At 49.4% G+C, this 19,601-nt stretch overlaps 6 protein-coding genes across 6 annotated transcripts; 3 read left to right on the top strand and 3 right to left on the bottom strand.

Annotated features, from left to right (window-relative positions):
• Positions 1–235: 235 nt before the first annotated feature.
• On the bottom strand, positions 236–2,195 carry N7503_007114 (CNOT2/3/5 family protein; the record flags this gene model as incomplete). The annotated part of the gene is made up of 3 exons (XM_057066661.1): positions 236–296; positions 376–1,874; positions 1,941–2,195. The coding sequence occupies 3 exons, from the start codon at positions 2,193–2,195 to the stop codon at positions 236–238; spliced, it is 1,815 nt and encodes a 604-aa protein (XP_056920342.1).
• Positions 2,196–2,682: 487 nt separating this feature from the next.
• Positions 2,683–3,525, top strand: N7503_007113 (D-aminoacyl-tRNA deacylase; the record flags this gene model as incomplete). The annotated part of the gene is made up of 5 exons (XM_057066660.1): positions 2,683–2,689; positions 2,746–2,924; positions 2,983–3,025; positions 3,084–3,310; positions 3,385–3,525. The coding sequence occupies 5 exons, from the start codon at positions 2,683–2,685 to the stop codon at positions 3,523–3,525; spliced, it is 597 nt and encodes a 198-aa protein (XP_056920341.1).
• Positions 3,526–3,815: 290 nt separating this feature from the next.
• On the top strand, positions 3,816–5,214 carry N7503_007112 (uncharacterized protein; the record flags this gene model as incomplete). Its single annotated transcript, XM_057066659.1, has 5 exons — positions 3,816–3,828; positions 3,917–3,984; positions 4,043–4,052; positions 4,114–4,200; positions 4,271–5,214. The coding sequence occupies 5 exons, from the start codon at positions 3,816–3,818 to the stop codon at positions 5,212–5,214; spliced, it is 1,122 nt and encodes a 373-aa protein (XP_056920340.1).
• A 553-nt stretch (positions 5,215–5,767) lies between these two features.
• On the bottom strand, positions 5,768–7,660 carry N7503_007111 (endoplasmic reticulum-resident kdel protein; the record flags this gene model as incomplete). The annotated part of the gene is made up of 1 exon (XM_057066658.1): positions 5,768–7,660. The coding sequence occupies one exon, from the start codon at positions 7,658–7,660 to the stop codon at positions 5,768–5,770; it is 1,893 nt and encodes a 630-aa protein (XP_056920339.1).
• A 1,591-nt stretch (positions 7,661–9,251) lies between these two features.
• On the top strand, positions 9,252–10,143 carry N7503_007110 (O-methyltransferase; the record flags this gene model as incomplete). The annotated part of the gene is made up of 3 exons (XM_057066657.1): positions 9,252–9,296; positions 9,352–10,038; positions 10,099–10,143. 3 exons carry the CDS (start codon positions 9,252–9,254, stop codon positions 10,141–10,143), a joined length of 777 nt encoding a protein of 258 aa, XP_056920338.1.
• Positions 10,144–10,763: 620 nt separating this feature from the next.
• N7503_007109 (putative polyketide synthase) lies at positions 10,764–18,615 on the bottom strand (the record flags this gene model as incomplete). Its single annotated transcript, XM_057066656.1, has 2 exons — positions 10,764–17,912; positions 17,962–18,615. 2 exons carry the CDS (start codon positions 18,613–18,615, stop codon positions 10,764–10,766), a joined length of 7,803 nt encoding a protein of 2,600 aa, XP_056920337.1.
• Positions 18,616–19,601: the final 986 nt, after the last annotated feature.

The raw sequence follows: 19,601 nt of genomic DNA, 5'->3' as shown, positions 1-19,601 counted from the left end.
TCATTGTACTCATTGCCCGATGCCGTGTCCTGGCATCATTGGAAAACAATAAAAACAAAAACATATAACGGAAACAAATCAGGAACACCAAAACCTGCCCAGGTCCCAACCCCATGACACATCTATCGGGGATTTTTTTCCGGGGATGAAAAAAGTACACTTGTTATTTGGCCATAGCGCGGGAGGTAGGGGTTTCGTAGATCCAGGTTGCTACGCCTTGTCATACAAAGACGCATCATAATTCGTCCTCGAGATATTTGTACACAAACTTGAAGTCAGCCTTGCGCCGGTTCATCCTGTCGGGCAAATAGTCAGCACGTGCTACTTCTAAAAGTGGAACATCCGTATTAAGATCATCGGGAGACGTGAACATACCAGGTACTCTCATAGTCGAAGAAACGGTAGGTGCCCTGCTCGAACTCCTCGGTGATGTTCTTCGGCTCCTCGTGTCGCTGGAACCACGTTTGGTACTGCTTATGGAAGCGCCAACTTTGGTTCTTAAGGGCCTTGGCTGCCAGATATTGCTGATAAGATCCTTGGCGGTAGTAGAAGAGGTAAAAGAGGGTATCAGTGTCGATGCGGCCAGTATCATACAGACGGGGGTCGTCAAAGATGGGGAGAGGTTCCTGCGGGTAATACAGGGGAGTGTTGTAAGGATTTTGGGGCTTGTAATGACGAGGTTTTTCCGCATCTCCAGCCTCAGGGCAATTTTGGAGGGACGCGGCCAAAAGTCTTTGAACAGCAGGCGAAGGGTCATTCGACGAACGCTGCTTGGTCACCTCGAAGGATTGTACCAAATCTTGAAGACCCGGAGGCAAGTGGTATATTGACTCATTGCTCTCACCATCCTGTGTGACCTTGCCGTTCGTTGTGGGCTCTTTGGAAGGTTCTGCCTGAGCGGCTGGGGCTGGTGATGAGGTACCGGATACACCTGTTCCACCGGGGGTCTTAGATCGGGTAGCGAAAGCGGGCTCTTCTGACAAGGGTGTGGGAATGGCAGCACTAGGCGCTCTGGAAGCAGGCTGCACATGGGCAACACTAGGGGAGGCAACGGACGATGCCTTCGAGATGGGAAGAGCAGCCGAGAAGGCTGGGCTGGCACCAGGTGGTGGGGGAAGTGGTAGAATCCCAACTCCACTCTTGTCACTAGCAGCCGCAGCAGCCGCAGCCGAAGCATACTTCAACGTCTCTCCAGGGAGGCGAGTGGGGAGTGGTGCAGGTTTCATGCCAGGGGTGGCACTGGAGGAAGTAGAAGAGAGAGTAGCGAGAACAGGAAGCGGGGATTTCATCTGTGTTGATGGTCTTCGAGTCGTCGGGGGTTCTGCCTTCGGCTTAGGTTTTGGCTCCGGCTCCTCATCTTGAATGGACTGGGCATCTTGCGATGATACCCGATCGTTCTCGTTGCCCATTCCAAATTGAGCCTCCACCTCTTCACCAATGTTCAAGTCGTCGTAGAGTGTCTCGTCTTCCCCGGAGTAATCGACATTACCACCCTCCTCAACATAGTAAGTAATGCTCTCTTTTAGGTCCATCACTTGGGTCACTTCCAAATTGCCATTTTGCAAGGACCGCATGAGGAATTCAAGCTTGTTGATATGCCACTTATGTCGCTCGGTCACTCGCGAAAGGTCAGCCATTCGATTGGCCTTGGACATATCCTTCTTGCCCTTCTTCATTTGCGCATGTAATGTCTCCTCTTCTGCCTCCATGGCCTCGATTTTCTGTCCAAGCTCATCCACCATGGTAGAAAGGAAATCGGCAGCTTCCACCTTTTCCTTTTCTCGCGGATCGAGTCGTTGCGCGGCTGATAACCCTTCTTTGGAGTAGGCTTTTGTCTTCATCTCCTTCTCGACCGCCTTGAATTGCTCCATGCACTGTTCGAGTCATTAGCCGCCAGGGCCTCGAGTTTCAATGCTCCAGCTGGAACAATGATCACCTACTGTTTCAATCGCTTTTCGCTGCTCCAATAATGGAGCTTTGTCCTTGACTTCATTGCCTGCCGCCCATGACTTGATCTGATCCCGAAACCTTTGGAGCTTCTTGATCTCGCGTTTCAAGTTCTCTTCTTGTTTATCGCGCTGGGTGGGATTTGTGGCGGAGCGAATCTTCTCGTAAATGCTCTCAAATGTTTGAATCCCTTCAGCAACTCTCTTGAAGGTCTTCTCAATCTCTTGTTGCGTTTTGCGGGACGCCATGGCGCGCCGGAGTGTGCGGACTGGACCGGGGTAGGCGATACAGTGGGGGTAGATTCAGAGTGCAAGCTCGGCCGACGGGCTCGTCAATGCACAATGGTCAAGCGAAGATAAGTCTAGTTTGTCGGGGGGTTCCCTGATTGTGACAACAAGGGAGAAAGCGGAGTCGAAGTGGGTTAGAGATGCATTTGCTCTCACTTGCAAAGCTTCCAGTATTACCTATCTAGGTAGGCGGTAAGTACTGGCCATATAGTTAGGCGGTGGCAACGGGCAGGGTGAAAGCTGGGGGAGAAGCGAACGACTTGAATCTTAAATCAAAGGCGAACATAATAAAAACAGCTAGACAAAGACGCTTGAGCTTGAAATCAACAGGCGACACAATCTTTGACAAGAGGAAGGTGCGGTGAAGTGGTTCTGTGGCGCGTCCCTTCAAGATTAATTAGGCTAATCTGGTATAGAACTTAGATTCCTTCCTCCCCACCAATTCAAAATGAAGAGTGCGCACAATGAACTTCTTCCACTAGCCCTTGTTTCCCTGCTAATCCTTTCCTAGTTGTTATCCAAAGAGTCAAATCGGCCTCGGTGACCGTTGATGAAGAATTGATCTCGTCTATTGGCCGCGGACTTCTGGTTTTTGCAGGGATTGGTCACGATGATACCGAGAAGGAAGCGGAGAATCTCGTGAATAAGGTGCTCAAGGCAAAATTCTGGCCAGATGAAGATGGCAAACCGGTTGGCACCCATGAATCCAAATTTGATTCTGCGATCCAAGTCCTAACCACCCTTACAGTGGAAGAAGAACGTGCAGGACATAGAGGGCGAGGTCCTCTGTGGTATGTGTCTCCAATCCATGCGCGGATCATTGCACTGCTAATACTGTCTCGTATCTAGTCTCACAGTTTACCCTCTATGGTAAGATGAAGAAAGGCAACAAACCTGACTTCCACGATGCAGCCAAGCCCGAGATTGCCCGCAAGGTCTACGATCACTTCTACAACAAAATGAGCTCCTCCTATAAACCTGAACGAGTGAAAAATGGTGTCTTCCAGGCGATGATGGAGGTCGAATTAAAAAACGATGGGCCAGTGGGTGTTGACTACCGCAGTGAAGACGCGGCGGTATATATTGCCTTCCCGGCTTTTGTCCATTTCGCGTCACTAGGGGTCTGCGTGCTAATGATTTCGTTTTACAGGTCACTATTGAGATCAATACCAATCTACCGAAGAAGGAGCCTAAAGAGCCCAAGGCTGACACGAACGACGAGAGCGGGGAGGGGGACGAGCCGATCAATCGTACATTTGAATTCAAGATACCCCCAGAGTTGCTACAATAAAGAAGGCATAGAAGGATGAAACTAATTTATGGAATCATGGTCATGTACATATTATTATATTAGCATATACCCGTCATGAGGCATTATAGCATTGGAGTATGGGTTGATATGGAAGCTTCCTGAAGAAACCGCAACAAATCTTCCCCACTAATTAACAGCTTCCTTTCCTTCTCTTCTCTCCTTCACTCCAAAGATCTTCCTTTCCACTTTTCCCCCAATCTTTATCTCCACTTTTTTTCTTCTCATTCCTCTCTCACTTGAGTCTCTCATCGCTTGGGAAACATTCAGCCATGGCGACCTCTCGTATGTGTCCCAATGCGGGGTCGTCGTTCTCCGATCGTCCCGCCCGCAAACTTGCAGGAATTTGACCCGTAACTAACCTAGCTATCAGAGCGCTCCCGTGTTTTCTTTGATATCAAGATTGGCCAGCAGGAGGCCGGTCGCATTGCATTTGAATTGGTAGGATCTTCGTTTGGTCATAAGTGAGCACTTGGAGCTAACTCGGCGCCTTTCACAGTTTGACGATGGTACGACCCCGAACAAATTTGCGCGCAGCCACATAGCATATAGCTAACCTCCCACGACCAGTTGTTCCTAAGACCGCCGATAACTTCCGTGCCCTCTGTACCGGAGAGAAGGGAATCGGCCAACAGGGCAAGCCATTGACATACAAAGGTTTGTTTTAGACCCCACGACCCCGCAATGGCAATGGCAGGCAACAACCAGCTAACAAGTTGACGGAAAGGCTCAATTTTCCACCGTGTGATCAAGCAGTTCATGATTCAGGGTGGTGACTTTACTGCTTTCAACGGTACCGGCGGCGAGTCCATCTACGGAGAGAAGTTCCCCGATGAAAACTTTGAATTGAAGCATGACCGTCCCTTCCTGCTTTCCATGGCCAACTCCGGCCCCGGCACCAACGGCAGCCAGTTCTTCGTGACCACCGTGGCTACCCCTCATCTCGATAACAAGCACGTTGTGTTCGGTGAGGTGATCAATGGCAAGAGCATTGTTCGCAAGATTGAGAACATGGCGACTGCTTCCGATAAGCCAAAGACCGATGTCACTGTTGTGAACTGTGGGGAGCTCAAGGGCGAGGACTACGAGAATGCCCACAAGCGCGTTCAGGATGCCACCGGCGACCCATACGAGGACTTCCCCGAGGACCACCAGGCCGAAGAGCTTACCGCGCCTCTCGCGTTCAAGATTGCGTCGGACCTGAAGGGTTTCGGTAACACTGCATTCAAGAGCGGCGATCTTCAGCTGGGTATCGAGAAATACCAGAAGGGTCTACGATACTTGAATGAGTTCCCCGAAACCGGTGAGGACGATGAGAACAAGGAGGTGGCCGAGCAGATGAAGTCTCTTCGATTCACCTTGCACTCCAACTCATCTCTGCTAGCTAACAAGGTTGCGAACTTCAACGACGCCCAGAAGTGGGCTGGGTACGCTCTCCAGATCGCTGATGCCGCTAAGGCTAAGGATGCCGACAAGGCCAAGGCGTACTACCGTCGCGCTGTTGCCTTGATCGGCCAGAAGGAGGAGGATTCGGCCCTTAAGGATCTTCAGGCGGCACTTAAGCTCGCCCCCAATGATGTGGCTATCACCAACGAGATCAACAAGGTCAAGAAGGCTGTCAAGGACCGTGAGGCTAAGGACCGCAAGGCCGCCCAGAAATTCTTCTCTTAAGCTGCCATGCGTGATTTGCCTTTCTTCCTCTTCCCCTATGATTCATGACGTGTTCCCGGTTCACTCTACGATGCATGATGTATGATAAACATTTAAACTATCATTCGGAATGGCTATCGTGCTTTGGTACGCCCGCAGCGACCATTACTACGAATAGTACAAGATCCCATGAAAAATTTTCCAACTTCAAGTCAAATAGACGTAAATTTGTTGATTTTCATCTCAAGTAAAGGCCTGTTGATCATCGTAAACAAGGTCCGGAGTATCAATTATCAGGACTGTGTCGAAACATGATAGATCCATGGGATAATCGACCATATCTGGGTTATACATAAACCTTACGCAGGTATAGGGTTTGTGGTAGAATCTACCAAAGCTTCCAAACCTTGGAAGCTTCCAAGTTGAACGACAAGCCCTTCGAGGCGGCGTGTTTCCATACGCGAAGCCCTAACCTAGAACCAATTGGACATATTCTAATAGCACGTAGTTCAAATTTTGGCGAGATGCAGAAGTCATTCATTATGTACACATTATGTAGAGATTCAAATTAAGCTTATAGATCATCCACAAAGGCAAGGGTATCACGGTTATCGTCCATCAAACGACCATATTCCAACAACAATCGGAAGACATAGATTTCCATATCTTCCAATCGTAGGACCTCCTCAGCCCAACGCTTCCCATTCATCGCAATCTTCTCTGCCTGTCTATCATGGCCATTATGTCCTTTGTACCCAATGAAGTATTGGAGAATGCCATAGATATCCATGTACAGCGAGTCCAAGGGGACGAAGTGCGCCCAAGGGATCAAGCGAGAATCGTGCCACTCCTTGTAAACTGTAGCCTTGATGGGCAAGGAAGTGGACAGCAAGAAGGCACGGTATCGACCACTGAACGAGTTTCCGTCGATATCGGGCAGGTATTTGTAGGCATATTGCTCCTTCATGGGCATGGCCTCGACGATGCTGAAGTACGGGTCTTGGTATGAGCAGTGGAACCCGTCTTCAGGTGGGAAGCATTTTAGGTCGAGGAAGCCTAGATCGCAATGTTCGTCGAGGAACTCTGGGAGTGTGCCATCGATGCCTGCCCAGACATTGTAGTATTGGTAGTCTGGTTGGCGGAAGTTTATTCCGTGTGAGGAGGATCCGTTTGTTTTGGAAATGGTTGTGCCATTGAGCATGGATACGAATCGTTGGCGTTGGTATCCTGTCCATGTGTCTTCGCGGGCGCGGCCACCGCTGGCAATTCCACGCCAAAAGATGGTGTCTTTCTTTTTTGACCAAGCGCCGCCCTTGTTTTTGAATCCTCCTGAATACATAGGGTTGTCGAAGTAGTACATTGCTGGTGGGATGAGGATCTCGTTGTTGACTGTCAACTTCGATCCTCCAAAAAGCGGGAATAATTCGTGGGATGTGGAAAGGGAAACAGGTTCGATGAAACTGCCGTGCATTCCCTGTAGCTCTGCTCTCCAGCAAGGATCCTTAGATTTCTCAAAGTCCTCCACATAGCCAGTCTTCGAGAAGTTTCTGTAGTTGAAGAATTCTCGGGGTGGGTTCGCAAAGTCCAGGTGTGGGATGTTGGAGTTGCGGCCGGGGCTTTCAGGCGGACAAGCATCGCGCATGATATCCCAGAAGGGTCGACCTGGTCCTTCCCAGGCTGGGCCCCAGGACTCAGGGAGCGCTTCTGGATCAAAGGCGGGAAGCTGCATGTACTGATCGGTAGTATTACTAGGGTCGATAGGTTTGCGACGAGCGAAATCCTGCTCGCGATACTCGGTGAGTTTCTCCCAAGGAATAATGATCCGAGACTCGTCCATTCCGTTGAGGGGGATATCCATGTCGGGTAAGAATTTCACAAATTCTTTCATCATATTCATCCAGACCTCGAGCCAGTTGACACCCGTACGGCCGACGGATGAGAGCTTGTGATCTCGAACAACGATGCGCGGGTCAAATCCAGAAGCCTGCCGGCGCATTTCTTTTGGATCCAGCCCCCAGTACGGACTCACGTCATCGTAAAGTTGATCAAACAAATCTTCGATGAAGATAGCCTTTTTGGATTTCGCAAATTCGTACCATTTATCGAAACCCGGGGGTGGGTGACGTCCGCGGCGCTGGCGGTACTGCTCCGCGACCTGGGTCAGGTTGTAGACCTGCTTCGCGCGTAAATCTGCCCATTTCGTATCGGCATCGCGGATCAAGTGATCTATCGGGTGGGGAACGGCATTTGGGTCATCATAGCTCTTCAATATCGTAGGGTCTTGGTAGATTATCGTCGATTCCTCGTTCGGTTCTGGTTTTGGGACATCGCTCTTGCTATCACCGGTGATAATGCTGAGTGGGTAGTCGGTTACGCGATACAACCGGCCCACGATGAGTAGAAAAACGAAAGAAAAAACGGCCAGAAGGGTAAGACGGGCCTTCAGGCTCAACTTGGGCAACAGCATGGCTGAAGAAGCCGGAGAGAATAGGGACTACCAGCTTCTTCGCAGATAAAGGGGGATGAACATGGTTGGAAGGCAAAAGATAACGAGTTCGTCCTCTATGCTTTTGGCCAGTCCCGTTAAACCCTGACCGGGGAAGGGTTGGGGGCCAGCACCAATGACACGGCACTATGTTGTAAGTTGAACGTGGGTCCGCTTCCGGCCATGTGGGATCCTGATCAAAGCCACGGATCTCATTGGTTGAAAATCAAGGAAATACCGGACCCGCACGAGATAATGGCCCCGGGTTGGTCAAGGAGCTTTGACGGAGTGGGTGTTGCGCAGTTTGCCTTGAGCCCCGCTTGGCAGAGCAATTCAGGGACAGCTCCCAAAAAACTTGGCCAAGGAAAACATGTCATTATGCGTTGTCCCGCTGTTATTTCCTAGGCTATTCGGAACTAAATTCCAGAGGCTCGAAGCTTGACTAAATGAAAGCGGAAGATTGTTAAGTTTTGGGGGAGTGCTTGGCGCCAACACCCTTCCTGCCGTAAGCGGACAGGATAGGCAGTACAGCCCCATATTGACTAAGGCTGCCGTGGTGGGGATAATACTCGTGCATGATTGGACGAAGGAAATTGGATTGGCATCAGTCCAACTGCTTTTCTTTTCGTCGGCACTTATTGCCTCGCTTTTTAAACAATTATGCCATCGATTTTGTGAACTTTCAGAATTGATGGGTTTTATTCCCCTATTATTTCACAATAGTTTTAGAATGAAGTTAAATATACGTGTGTATACATAAACATCCCAATGTTGGCTTTTGAATATTTTAAATATCTCGAGACTTTTCCGGGTTCCACAGCCAAAATCACAACAAGTAGGAATCATCAAGACTGCCCAGATAATTATATGAAGCATCCTGATCTGCAGCGGACCTGGTTGGGAGTACTAAATCGGAACTTTCAACTTACAAATGTTGCGCAGGTGGCTGAGATCCGGTAGCCCTGGAGTTCGTTGAAATGCTAAGGTTGTAAATTTGTTGATGCCAAACCCCCCTACTTGTAAGATATATTTTGAGCAGATCGACTTACCCTGGCACCGTCATCTTATTGAGAACCACAATTCTTTTACGACTTTCCCACCTGAGAGACTCGAAGTATACCCAAGCATCCTAAAAAAAAATTCTCATCGGTCGGAAACAAATGTAACCTAGAACGTAGTGGAGGAGGACCCATGGCTATACCATGGCCTGTGCACAATGTCATGAAAAGTAGAAATTGGACAACGTAGAAAAACAACAGACAAATTCACGGCTGCTTGCCGAACCCAAATTTGAACTGATTTGAGTTAGCCTTGAGCGCTTATGTCGATCCCTGTCAGATTCCTTAAATCCGAGCCTCAAAATGATTCGGACAATGATATCTCGAGTTACCGAATTAGGCGTAAGGTTCGGGCATTCCCGTTTTGGGCCGTGCGTCGCAAAGTCCGAAGTAAATAATCGGTGAATGGGAATGTATAAATGATAGACAGAGGGATCAAATTCGAAGTAGATCAAGAGATCAAGATCAGATAATTCTTTGCATACCTGTTTACATTACTCATCAACGCCACCAATATGTCGTCGAAGCCAAACTCTCCCCCCGCCCTGAAATGGGCCCTGGTAAGCTTACGGCTCTCCCCCGCCCAAACCTGGCCTTATAACTAACAGCGAATAGGACGGACGCGAGGTCGACCTTCTTCACTATGTCTTCGCTCGGAAGGATGTCAAGCAGATTCGCGGACACCCAGATAAAGTCCTCGCGGCAATTGATGATTACCATAACCAGTTCAGCCAGCTCATGAACGTCGGCCTAACCAAAGGCGCTTTCATCACCGACATTATTGCTAAGCGTAAGCCATCCGTGATGATCGAGCTTGGCGGCTACGTGGGTTATTCTGCCATTCTATTCGGCGATGCGATCCGCAAGAATGGAGGAAAGCAGTACCTGAGCATCGAGAAGAATCCCGAAATGGCAGCTGTTGCGAACCAGCTGGTGGATTTGGCTGGACTACGCGATGTTGTGCGAATTGTTGTTGGCTCTAGCAACGAGGTGCTGGAAGAGCTGATTCTGGAGAAGAAGGAGATTGATTTGGTGGAGTTAATTTTCATGGATCATTGGCAGGATTTATATTTGCCGGATTTATGGTTGCTAGAGGGGTTGAAGGTGTTGACTCCGGGCAAGTCTTTGCTTTTGGCGGATAATGTGATTATGCCTGGTGCGCCGAAATATTTGGAATGGGTACATGCGACTCCAGAGCAAAAGAAGGATATTATCGCCAAGTCTGATGTTGGTTCACTGAACCCAAATGCAAGCCTGGTGTATGAGACCGTTGTTTCTGAATTTGACACTGATTTCGGAAGGGTATGTCTTCTAATTATCCTTCAATTTTCACACGAGCCCCGATACTAACACGTGATGTAGGATGGAGTTGCAGTTACCAACATCAAGGGAACACAAGACGTGTAGATTTATACATGAAGGGAAACTGCGAGCTGGGCATGATGTACGGTATAGGACGGTTGTGTACAATCATGGATGCACACAGCGAAGAGGGATCTACGGGGTTTCACCTATCATATCTCTACAAATATATTTGATAATTTTTTAAAAAGGGTCTGCAACTAAAATTTTGACCCTAAGAAGTGAAATTCGTGTAGAAGGCGCTTTTGATACAGGTACCCTTTACCAAGCAATTTGACTCAGGGTGACATTCCAAAAATTGACTTACACTGAGAATCCAAACAAAACAAAACAAAACAAAACAAATCAAACAAGAGAAAGCAAGGAAAAATATTCCTACACGTGATTCCCTCACTTTTCCAATTAGTAACCTCGATAGTTTCTCTTTTAGAATATAATGAAATACATATGGAGATCTGATGGATCGATGCCCCGAAAACGTGCCGCCTGACTATGATTAATTCACTTAGTGAGCTTACGCGGATTTTTGGAGACCCTTAACTTGTGCATAAATTGAGAAAGAATCTTATTGCTGCATCCTGTTCTAATCCGAACTCTATAATTTGCAGGCAGAAATATAAAAAAAAACAACATTGAGAAAAGCAAACTAAGCCAACAATGAGAACTCAAACCAAAAACCCCATTTTCTTCCAACTTTCAACAAATAACATCGTCACTTCATCACTAACTGGGCCCAGATTTGCCAGTGAGGGAGAGTGCTCACGTGCCTTCTTCGTTTCCAGCAATAATCCACCACAAGACATGCGCAGGAAATTGGCATCTAAAAAGTCAATCAACAAGATCGCCGGATTCTCGCCTTCTGGACCCTCCACCTGTCGCGGATGATCCTTGACGCGCTGCACCCAGTCATCAAAGGGGATTACACCAGTCGACGGAATAGACAGCGTCTCGGCCAAACAAGGGATCATCTCCTTCCATGCCTGGCGAATGGGGTTATCGATGTGATAAATTGGGTACAACGTCTCATTCTCCGGCAGCGAAGCCAAATCAACAAGCGTGCTTGCAACAGCATTCACTGGAGTCCAGGAGAGAAGGCCATCGAAGTCAGGAAGAGCCTTCAGAGTCTGAGAGGACTTGATCACAAACGGGAGGTGCTCAGTTGGATTCCAGTAGCCGCTTGTGCTGGAGCCAGCGACTTGACCGAGGCGGACAGCCATCGCTCGGAACCGGTCTGGGTGGCGATGGAGAGTCTCATCAAGCATTAACTCGCAGATGTACTTCGCGTCACCATAGCCAGTCGGAAGTACAGAGTCAATTGTCATGCGTTCTTCAGGAACGCTTGGACGTCCGGTCCAAAGGGGCCAATGGCCGACGGTCGCGATTGAAGAGATGAACTGGAACGTGACTTTTGTGCCCGGGGGTCGAATGATAGAGATATCTCGGGCGAAATCGAGCAGATTGCGCATGATTCGCAACTGTGGCTCAAAGTTCTTGATCGGCCACTTGGCATTCATGAGCCATGCATTGTGCACAACATGTGTAACCTTTCGGACGAGGCTTTCATACTCATCACTCGATAGGCCTAATTGTGGTTTGGACATGTCCGTCTCGAAGACACAGAGCTTGTGAGCAGCCTCTGTTGGGAGAACGATACCCTTCTTGAGAAGAGACTGGGTCTGGCGCGACTCCGCATCCTGTCGACTCCGCCGATTGAGACAGATAACTTGAGTCACGTCTGGCAAGGACGCAAACTTCGCAACGAGATGGCATCCCAAACTGCCCGTGGCGCCCGTCACCAGAACACACCGGCCACTAGGATAACTGGATTGACCGCCAGAAAATGATATCGAAGAATCGTTAACAGCATCGTCGAAACCGGCGGTCATATCGCAAATATAACGATCAACAACTTCTTGCCGTGCTACAAGGTCAGCTGATGGACCCTTTACCAGTCGGGGGGTTTCAAGTCGTTCATACCTGTCGCCCGAGGCAAAGGCCACAATCAGCCGCTCGAGCTTGTTTTCCGGACGGTCGCCGTCAGTCCAGTCAACATGACCGTATCCGACAGCTTGGAGATCTTTCTCCCATCGAGATTCGTGAGTGACAGCGTGTGTGCGGCCATCGTCAAAGTACCACCAGCCCTCAAAGAGGCCAAAGATAATATCCACCCAGTACAAAGTGCCGGTCATCTCGATCATCATGAGGAACCCATCAGGGCGGAGCGCCTTGCGAATGTTCTTAGCTGATACGCTCAGGCTGTGTGTCGCATGAACAGCGTTGCTGGCGAGGATAATGTGTTGTGTGCCGATGAGATCGTCGGCTGGAACCTTCTCAATGTCATGGGTTCGAAACTTCATAAAAGGGTACTGCTTTCCGAACTTCTTCCTCGCTGCTGCAACAAAGGAAGGAGCCAGGTCGGTGAAAGTATACTCAACTGGTAAGTTTAGTGAAGCCAGAAGTGGCAGCAACCAGCGCGTTGTACCACCAGTACCGGCACCCATCTCGAGAATTTTGATGGGACCATCGTTGACGTCAAGCTTGGAGGCCAGTCGACCAAGGAAGTCCTCCATCTGCTTGTACATCAGACGATTAATAGGCCATTCTGCATAAAGACCGGAAACCAACTCCCGACCTTCAGAGGTACCGAAGATGAGCTTGATGCCATCTGTCTCACCACGCAAGACCTCCGCAAGATGGGATCCAGTATAGAAGGTGAGCTTATCAGCAGTGCTCTGATCCGGGAAGCGACAAAGCAGATCGGCCAATAGCTCCTTGCTGGACTTTGTCGGAGCTGGGGCTGCCGTGCGGGTGATAGTTTCGCCATCCACGTTGATAAGACCTGCAGCATCCTCTAGCATCTGGTAGAGGTAGCTAACCAAGCGGGAATGTTCCTTCGGGTGCGAAATTCGTGCGAACCTCTGACCAGGCTTGGCTGTACCGAACCTAACACCGAGCTGCTCGAATGCCTCTAGTGTGAGTGCCACGCACATCTCTGTTTGTGCGGGTAAAACAGTGTCGACATAATTGGTTTGACCGTGTTCGGCAATCCTTTTATCGGTCAGGCTCTTTGTCTCGTTAAAAGCTTCCATCACAGTGGCAAATGGCAGATTTAAGCCAGCGGTAGATTTGAGGTCATCAAGCGACTTGTCTAGATCGCCAGGATCAACTGGAGTGCTTGGCGCAGTATCGTGAGATGATCTTCCATCGCTCTCATCCAATTCCTGCTCAGTTGCGTCGGTGCTTGGCGCGCCACAGACAAAACTTTTCACGCAATTGATCAAGGACGGCATGTCGACAATCTTCATGAGTTCACTCTCCGGAAGCTCGATATTGAATTCAGCTTCAATCTCGTGTGCCATCTCCATACCCATTAGGGAGTCGATACCGAGCTCGGCAAGCTCGCTGTCATCCTTGATCTCGTGGAGCTCCAGACCAGACAGATCAGCAAGGATGGCCTTGACTCTGGGTACCACATCAACCTTGGGAGGTAGAGCTTCGACCTTGGCTGGCTTGGGGGACTTTGGCTCCTGGACTGCCGTGTTCAATGGAGGAGCAATTTTAACATTTGGTTGGACCGCAAAAAGATCCAGCGTAGGTCGCTCCACTGGAGCTTTCAGGCTGACAGGAGCGGACTGACCGTCCCGAATAGTGAGGCGAGTCAGAAGCTTACTCATTGAGGCTTTGGAAACTCTGACATAGCTGATTCCAAGAATGACCTCGACCAGGGAACCATCGTCGGAATTGAAAACAAACACATCCGTTAGGAAGGACTGGTTCGAAGGGCTATGGTGTGTAGCCAGCACATGGTAGGCCTCTGGTCTTGGGTCACTTTGACGAATCTTGGGTGATCGGATCCATTGCTCGATGCCATTGGCAATGAACATATCGGTAGGTACTTGATTAGCCATACAGTTGACATATACCCCACCAACCTGACAAAAGCTGTCTGCCAAGTGGCCATCAAGCCATGTCTCTGGGTTGTACTTCTTGACCACATAGCCAGCTGACTGCGCTCCCTTACTGACAAGCTTTTGGACTCCACGGTACTCCTCGGCATAATCAACGACACCCGAGAACATCTTGTAAATATTGTGACTGCGGAGGATTTCGTCGACATCACCGCTTTGTAGCATATCGACACAGCGCTGGTGGCTGAAATGACGCTCGTACCGAGCGAACTCAAGCTTGAAGGCTGAGTCCTCAACTGATCGGAAGGCGATCATACCAGTCGTGTGCATTGTCTTGGAAACGCCACCACGTTGCAAATCATCGCTGAAGACATGGAACTCCCAAGAGGGGCTTTGGGTGTTGTCGTGTGCAGTGAGCTCAATCCATACAGCACGGGACGGGTTGATACAGACAGGAGACTGGTTCTCTACAGCATGGATTTGAGGCTCCAGCCCAGAACCAGCCAAATCTGGCCTGAGAATCCGAACTGCCTCTATAGCCAACTCAAGCTGGATAGTGGCAGGGCAGATAGGTGCTGTCTGAGCAATGACGTGACCTTCGATAAGCTTCTCGTATTTAGGGATCATGGTGTTTACCCGGAACTTTGCGACATGCTTGGCAGTGTCTTCGTAGCCAACAAATGTTAGGAGAGTGTCCGGAAGCTTGTTAACTTCTAACTCCACCTTTTGCGAAGCCGGTGCCTTTATCATCTTCAATGGCGATTTCAGCTCTGTCCAGTGGTGCGCTCCCTCAAACTGATACGGAGGAAGCAGAAGGGGGGAATGTTCCTTCGTCTGAGTAGATTGATGAGCCCAGAATTGTGTGCTAACGCCTGCTTTCCACAGACTCAGAGTAGCGGAGGTCAAGTTGTTCCAGGCATTGTCGCTGGTAATGTTGATCGCTTGGAAGTGTGAGCTGCTAGGGTTACCGAGAGCTCGGCTTGCCATGTTGGTAATGGTGGAGTTCGATCCAGCTTCCAAGAATACACATTCCGGGTACTTCTTTGCTAGCCTTTGGAGAGCGTGGTTAAAGAACACCGGGGAGCGGATGTGCTCAGGCACGAACTTGGCATTCAACTTCTCTCCAGTGTGGACCTCAGTTGCTCTCTCCATCGGAATAATAGCGTGGCGGAATGTGAGCTGCTGGGCACTCTGCTCAAGGCGATCAAGAAGAGGATCAAGCAAGACAGAATGAAAAGCGTTTGAGACATTCAGTCTCTTGTGTTTCATGGCCGAGAAAGAAGGAAGAGATAATTTCTGCGCAATTACATCAATAGCAGCCGTAGGGCCCGCAAGAGTGAAGCTTCTTGGCCCATTATAACATGCAATGCTGGCAGGCTCGATGCCATCGCAGGCCTTGTTTGATTCGCTGACCAGCTTTTCAACCTCAACCAAGTCACCTTCCACTGCCACCATCGCGCCCTTGTCACTGCCCCAAGAATCTCGAATAAGGGTTGCTCTGTAAATGATCATCTTGATTGTATCCTCCAAGGACAAGATCTGTGAAATGCAAAGTGCAGTAAGCTCTCCGAAGCTGTGACCGACCACTGCAACTGGCTCGACACCCGAGTCAATCCAGCTACGAGCACAGGCATACTGCGTAGCAAACAAAACAACCTGAAGCTGAACAGTGTCTGAAATAGCCGTTCGGGAGAAGATGTTTGGATAGATGCTGCTAGCACCTAAGGAGCGAGCAACAGCATTCACTGTGTCTAGGTGTTTCCGGAAGACAGCGACCCGTTCATACACTGCTCGGTCTAATCCGACGAATGTGGAGACCTGGCCACCAAAGCACAAGACAGTCGGTCGTGCATTTGGAGATGGCAGCGACACCATACTTGGGCTGCCATTTTCGTATGAAACAAGCTTCTCCTGTAGGTCAGCCAAAGACTGAGCGCTGAAGATCAGAGTACGCTCAAGCTGACGGTTGCTCTGGCGGTTCAGGTTGAAAGCAACATTTGAAAGGGAAAAATCCTTGATCGATGCATCTGGATGGCTGATAAACTTCCTGAAAGCCACAGTATAACGACGAAGGCTCGGATCATCGAGACCGCAGAATCGGAAGGGGTATGCAACACCAGCCTGGCCTGCTTCAATAGTGGATCTCGCCCGAGCAGCAGGCGGCTGAGTGATAACCAATGATGCATTAGATCCAGAAGCGCCATAATTGTTAATGAGCGCTGCTCGGAAGTCTGCATTCCAGGTCTGCACACTGGTTGGAATGCTGATCTTGTCCCCAGGGGTGGCGCCGATCGCAGAATTGATGGCGCTGAAGCTGGCCTGTGGCGGGATCATTCCCTTCTGAATCATAAGCAGAACCTTGATCATCGAGACAATGCCTGAAGTGCACTCAGTGTGACCAACCAGGCCCTTGACAGAGCTGAGAGTGAGAGGCTTCGTCCGAACAGAGCCACCTAACACAGAGCGAATGCTTCCATACTCGGCAGGATCACCAACGGCTGTTCCAGTTCCATGAGCCTCAACAACCGAGATATCGCTAGGTTGAAGACCAGCTTGTTTCGTGACCTTGCGGAACAAGTCTGAAAGAGATGGTATGTTTGGGACGAAAATTGGAGTACAGTTTTCGTTCTGCTGGACTGCAGATGCGGCGATGACACCCAAGATCTGATCACCATCGTCGATGGCTGCAGACAACTTCTTCAGGAAAACTGAAGCGATACCCTCGCCACGGCAGTAGCCGTCTGCTTTCGCATCGAAGGGCTTGCATTGACCAGTTGTGCTCAGGAATGAAGCCCCGGAGAGATTCTGGAACCACAGCGGATTCGTCATAACGTGTGTACCACCAGCCAGAGCAGCAGTGCATTCTCCACTGAGAATAGCCTTGCATGCGGAGTGAACAGCGACAGCAGAGGAAGAGCAGGCAGTATCAACTGTCAAGCCTGGCCCAGTCCATCCGAATAAATGGCTGACCTTGCCCGCAATGAATCCTTGAAGATTGCCAGTAGCTGAGAAGGCGTTAGGTGCGTGACAAGCGATGTTACTTTCGTAGTCACACGCGCAGACACCGACATAGCACCCAATATGCTTGTCTTGGCTAGCATTATGAAAGTATCCCGACTGTTCAACGGACTGGTAAGCAATCTGCAAAAAGTGACGCTGCTGAGGATCCATAGTAGCGCTCTCTCGAGGACTTCTTTTGAAGAACTTGTGGTCAAACTCATCATGGCCGTTGATGAAATTCCCGAACCACTTTCTCTTCGAATCGACATCGCGAAAAGGAGTCTCAAACCCGAATCGCTCTTTAGGAACCTCTTTGTGTTGCGATTTGCCTGTGCACAGAAGATCCCAGAATTCCTCGAGATTGTCGGCACCGGCCACCTTGCATGACATACCGACAACAGCAATGTCGTTCGAGGTGAAATTGCGCTGCTTCTGTTGAGACTTCTCGAAATCCACGAAGTTGATGACACGTTGACCAAGTCCACGCAAAATGGAGGGTGGTACGGAGCGCTCGGGGCCAAACGAGATGACTTTTACATCGTTGTTGCTCAATGTGCTTCCACAGAGAGCTGTGAAAGTGTCGAACCATTTGGGTGGCTCTAGTAGAATAGAGCGCAAAGCGTGGTGGTGCAGTGAACCGTCTGTGATTAACGCTCCCCCGGCATTAGATCGAGTCGGGATGATCAGCTCAGACGCAGGTGGGAACCGGAAGTCGAAGTGAAAGTCGCAGAACTTCAAGATTTCCGAGAGAAGGTCGCGGTGGTCGTCAGCATGGAACCGTCCATACAGCCCGACTTCTGCTGTGATGACGCCACAAGCTCGTAGCTGCAGCTGAATTTCGGAGATACTCGATGCTAATGTGGTAATAGTAGCGCGATCCTCATCATAGTTTACGGACACGTAAGTCTGGGAAGGTTAGTGAAGGTAGAGACTTGTTTGAGAGGGCTTTACTCACATGAGGGAAGCCCTTCAGGATACGTTGCGTTTCCTCGGCCTTCTCAGCGGAGTTCCAAGCCGCAGTAAGGGATTTGGATGGGCCAAAATCTGTGGCGGCATCCTGTGCATCAACCACCATGCCAATGAGCAGACCGAGACGAACAGCAACGGCGGAGTATTTCTCAAACTCTGCCTTGTTTCGAGCGGACGAGACGGCCAGAGAACTCAACAGCCCAGTGCAGAGACCGAGTGTTTCCTGGCCGTCTTTGGACAAAGCAAAAACATCAACGCCATTATCCAATTCAGCATTATTGTGCTTGATGAATGATGCATATTGCGTGAGATGCAGGATAACAACAAGAGGAATCAAAAGAGTATTCGGCAACGGGAATTGAGTCTTCAGAGACTGCCCGGTGGAGAAGGCCTCCTTGAGGTTTTCCAGCTTCTCCAACTCGGTTGCAGTCTCAAGGCCAGGAATGGCTGCGACAATAGTCTTCCAATATTGGGGTAGACTAATGATGGTATCGACGGCCCATTTGTGGCCCTCATTCTCGACGATGGATTTGCGCAGCTGAGCAAATGAATCGCTGTTGAAGGACAACGCGAGAGGACCGAATAAGAAAACGGCAGGACCAGAAAGCTGGCTGTTGGTGAGATCTCGAAGTTCAACCATATTGAGTTTAGGTACGCCAGATATTTGGAATGTGAAGTTCTATTTTGAAGTAAGATCGGTATAAACCTCGGAAGGTGAAGATCGAAAGGTTGACGAGCGGGTAGGTATGATCAAGGTAGTACGCGTTTGAGATATTCGAGTGCGAAGCACGAACTTGGAACGAGATTTGTCTATTGGAAGATCTTGAGGGGTTGCACGTCGATGTTGCTGTTGAAACGCGGTGCAGAATTGTTTGTCAAACTCAACTCGCGGGTGGGATCATATTATATATCAATGCATGTTTATGTTGAAAATCTAGAACTGTCATCTAATGAAAATAGAAGAGCTTTAGAGCCCGACAAGATGTCCCGAGACGTCGGCGAATCCGAAAGTCAAACAATGTGTATTACCATTGTCCGAAGAACCATGTACGAGAATAGTAACCACACGAGGCAATAGCCACATGGTAAGCGCATATGCATGAATTCTGCAGCTGCCACGAGTCCGGGAGATTTCACGAGTGATAGCCTAACTCGGCAACAAGTGGATCATTGTTTCAGATTAGAACTAGAACGAACTGATTCGTTGGGTTTTACTGATTATTTCGTGGAAAGGAGAAATTTAAGGCTGAACCTGCAGAAAACTCCGAGCGCGGATGGGAAATTCCGCTGCGGCTGGGGGCTTAGATCTGAATTGGTTTCTCCGCAGACAGCCCAAAAACTAATTAGTAGGTTAATAATGATAATAACTTTTATCTTGATTGGCTTCTATCTTCAGCTTTCATGTTGTAATCATAGTCGTGGAGCTGATGGATGGTTCGCCATGTGCATGCAGCGTGCGAGGCTCGAAGGTTGCTCCGAGACTAAGTCCATACTTCCCGTACCCTGTTGTTTGCGTTGCTCAAATCCGACGGGCACCAATTACTCCGTCTACTATTGACCGTATCTTAGGTGATAAAATGATGGGCGGGATTGGGTTATGATAAGTTAGAGACCTCAGTAGCCCAA

Source organism: Penicillium pulvis, assembly GCF_028828015.1.
Source record: "Penicillium pulvis strain IBT 33274 chromosome Unknown contig_5_segment0_segment0, whole genome shotgun sequence".
NCBI lineage: Eukaryota > Fungi > Ascomycota > Eurotiomycetes > Eurotiales > Aspergillaceae > Penicillium > Penicillium pulvis.
This window is presented reverse-complemented; position numbering and strand designations above follow the sequence as displayed.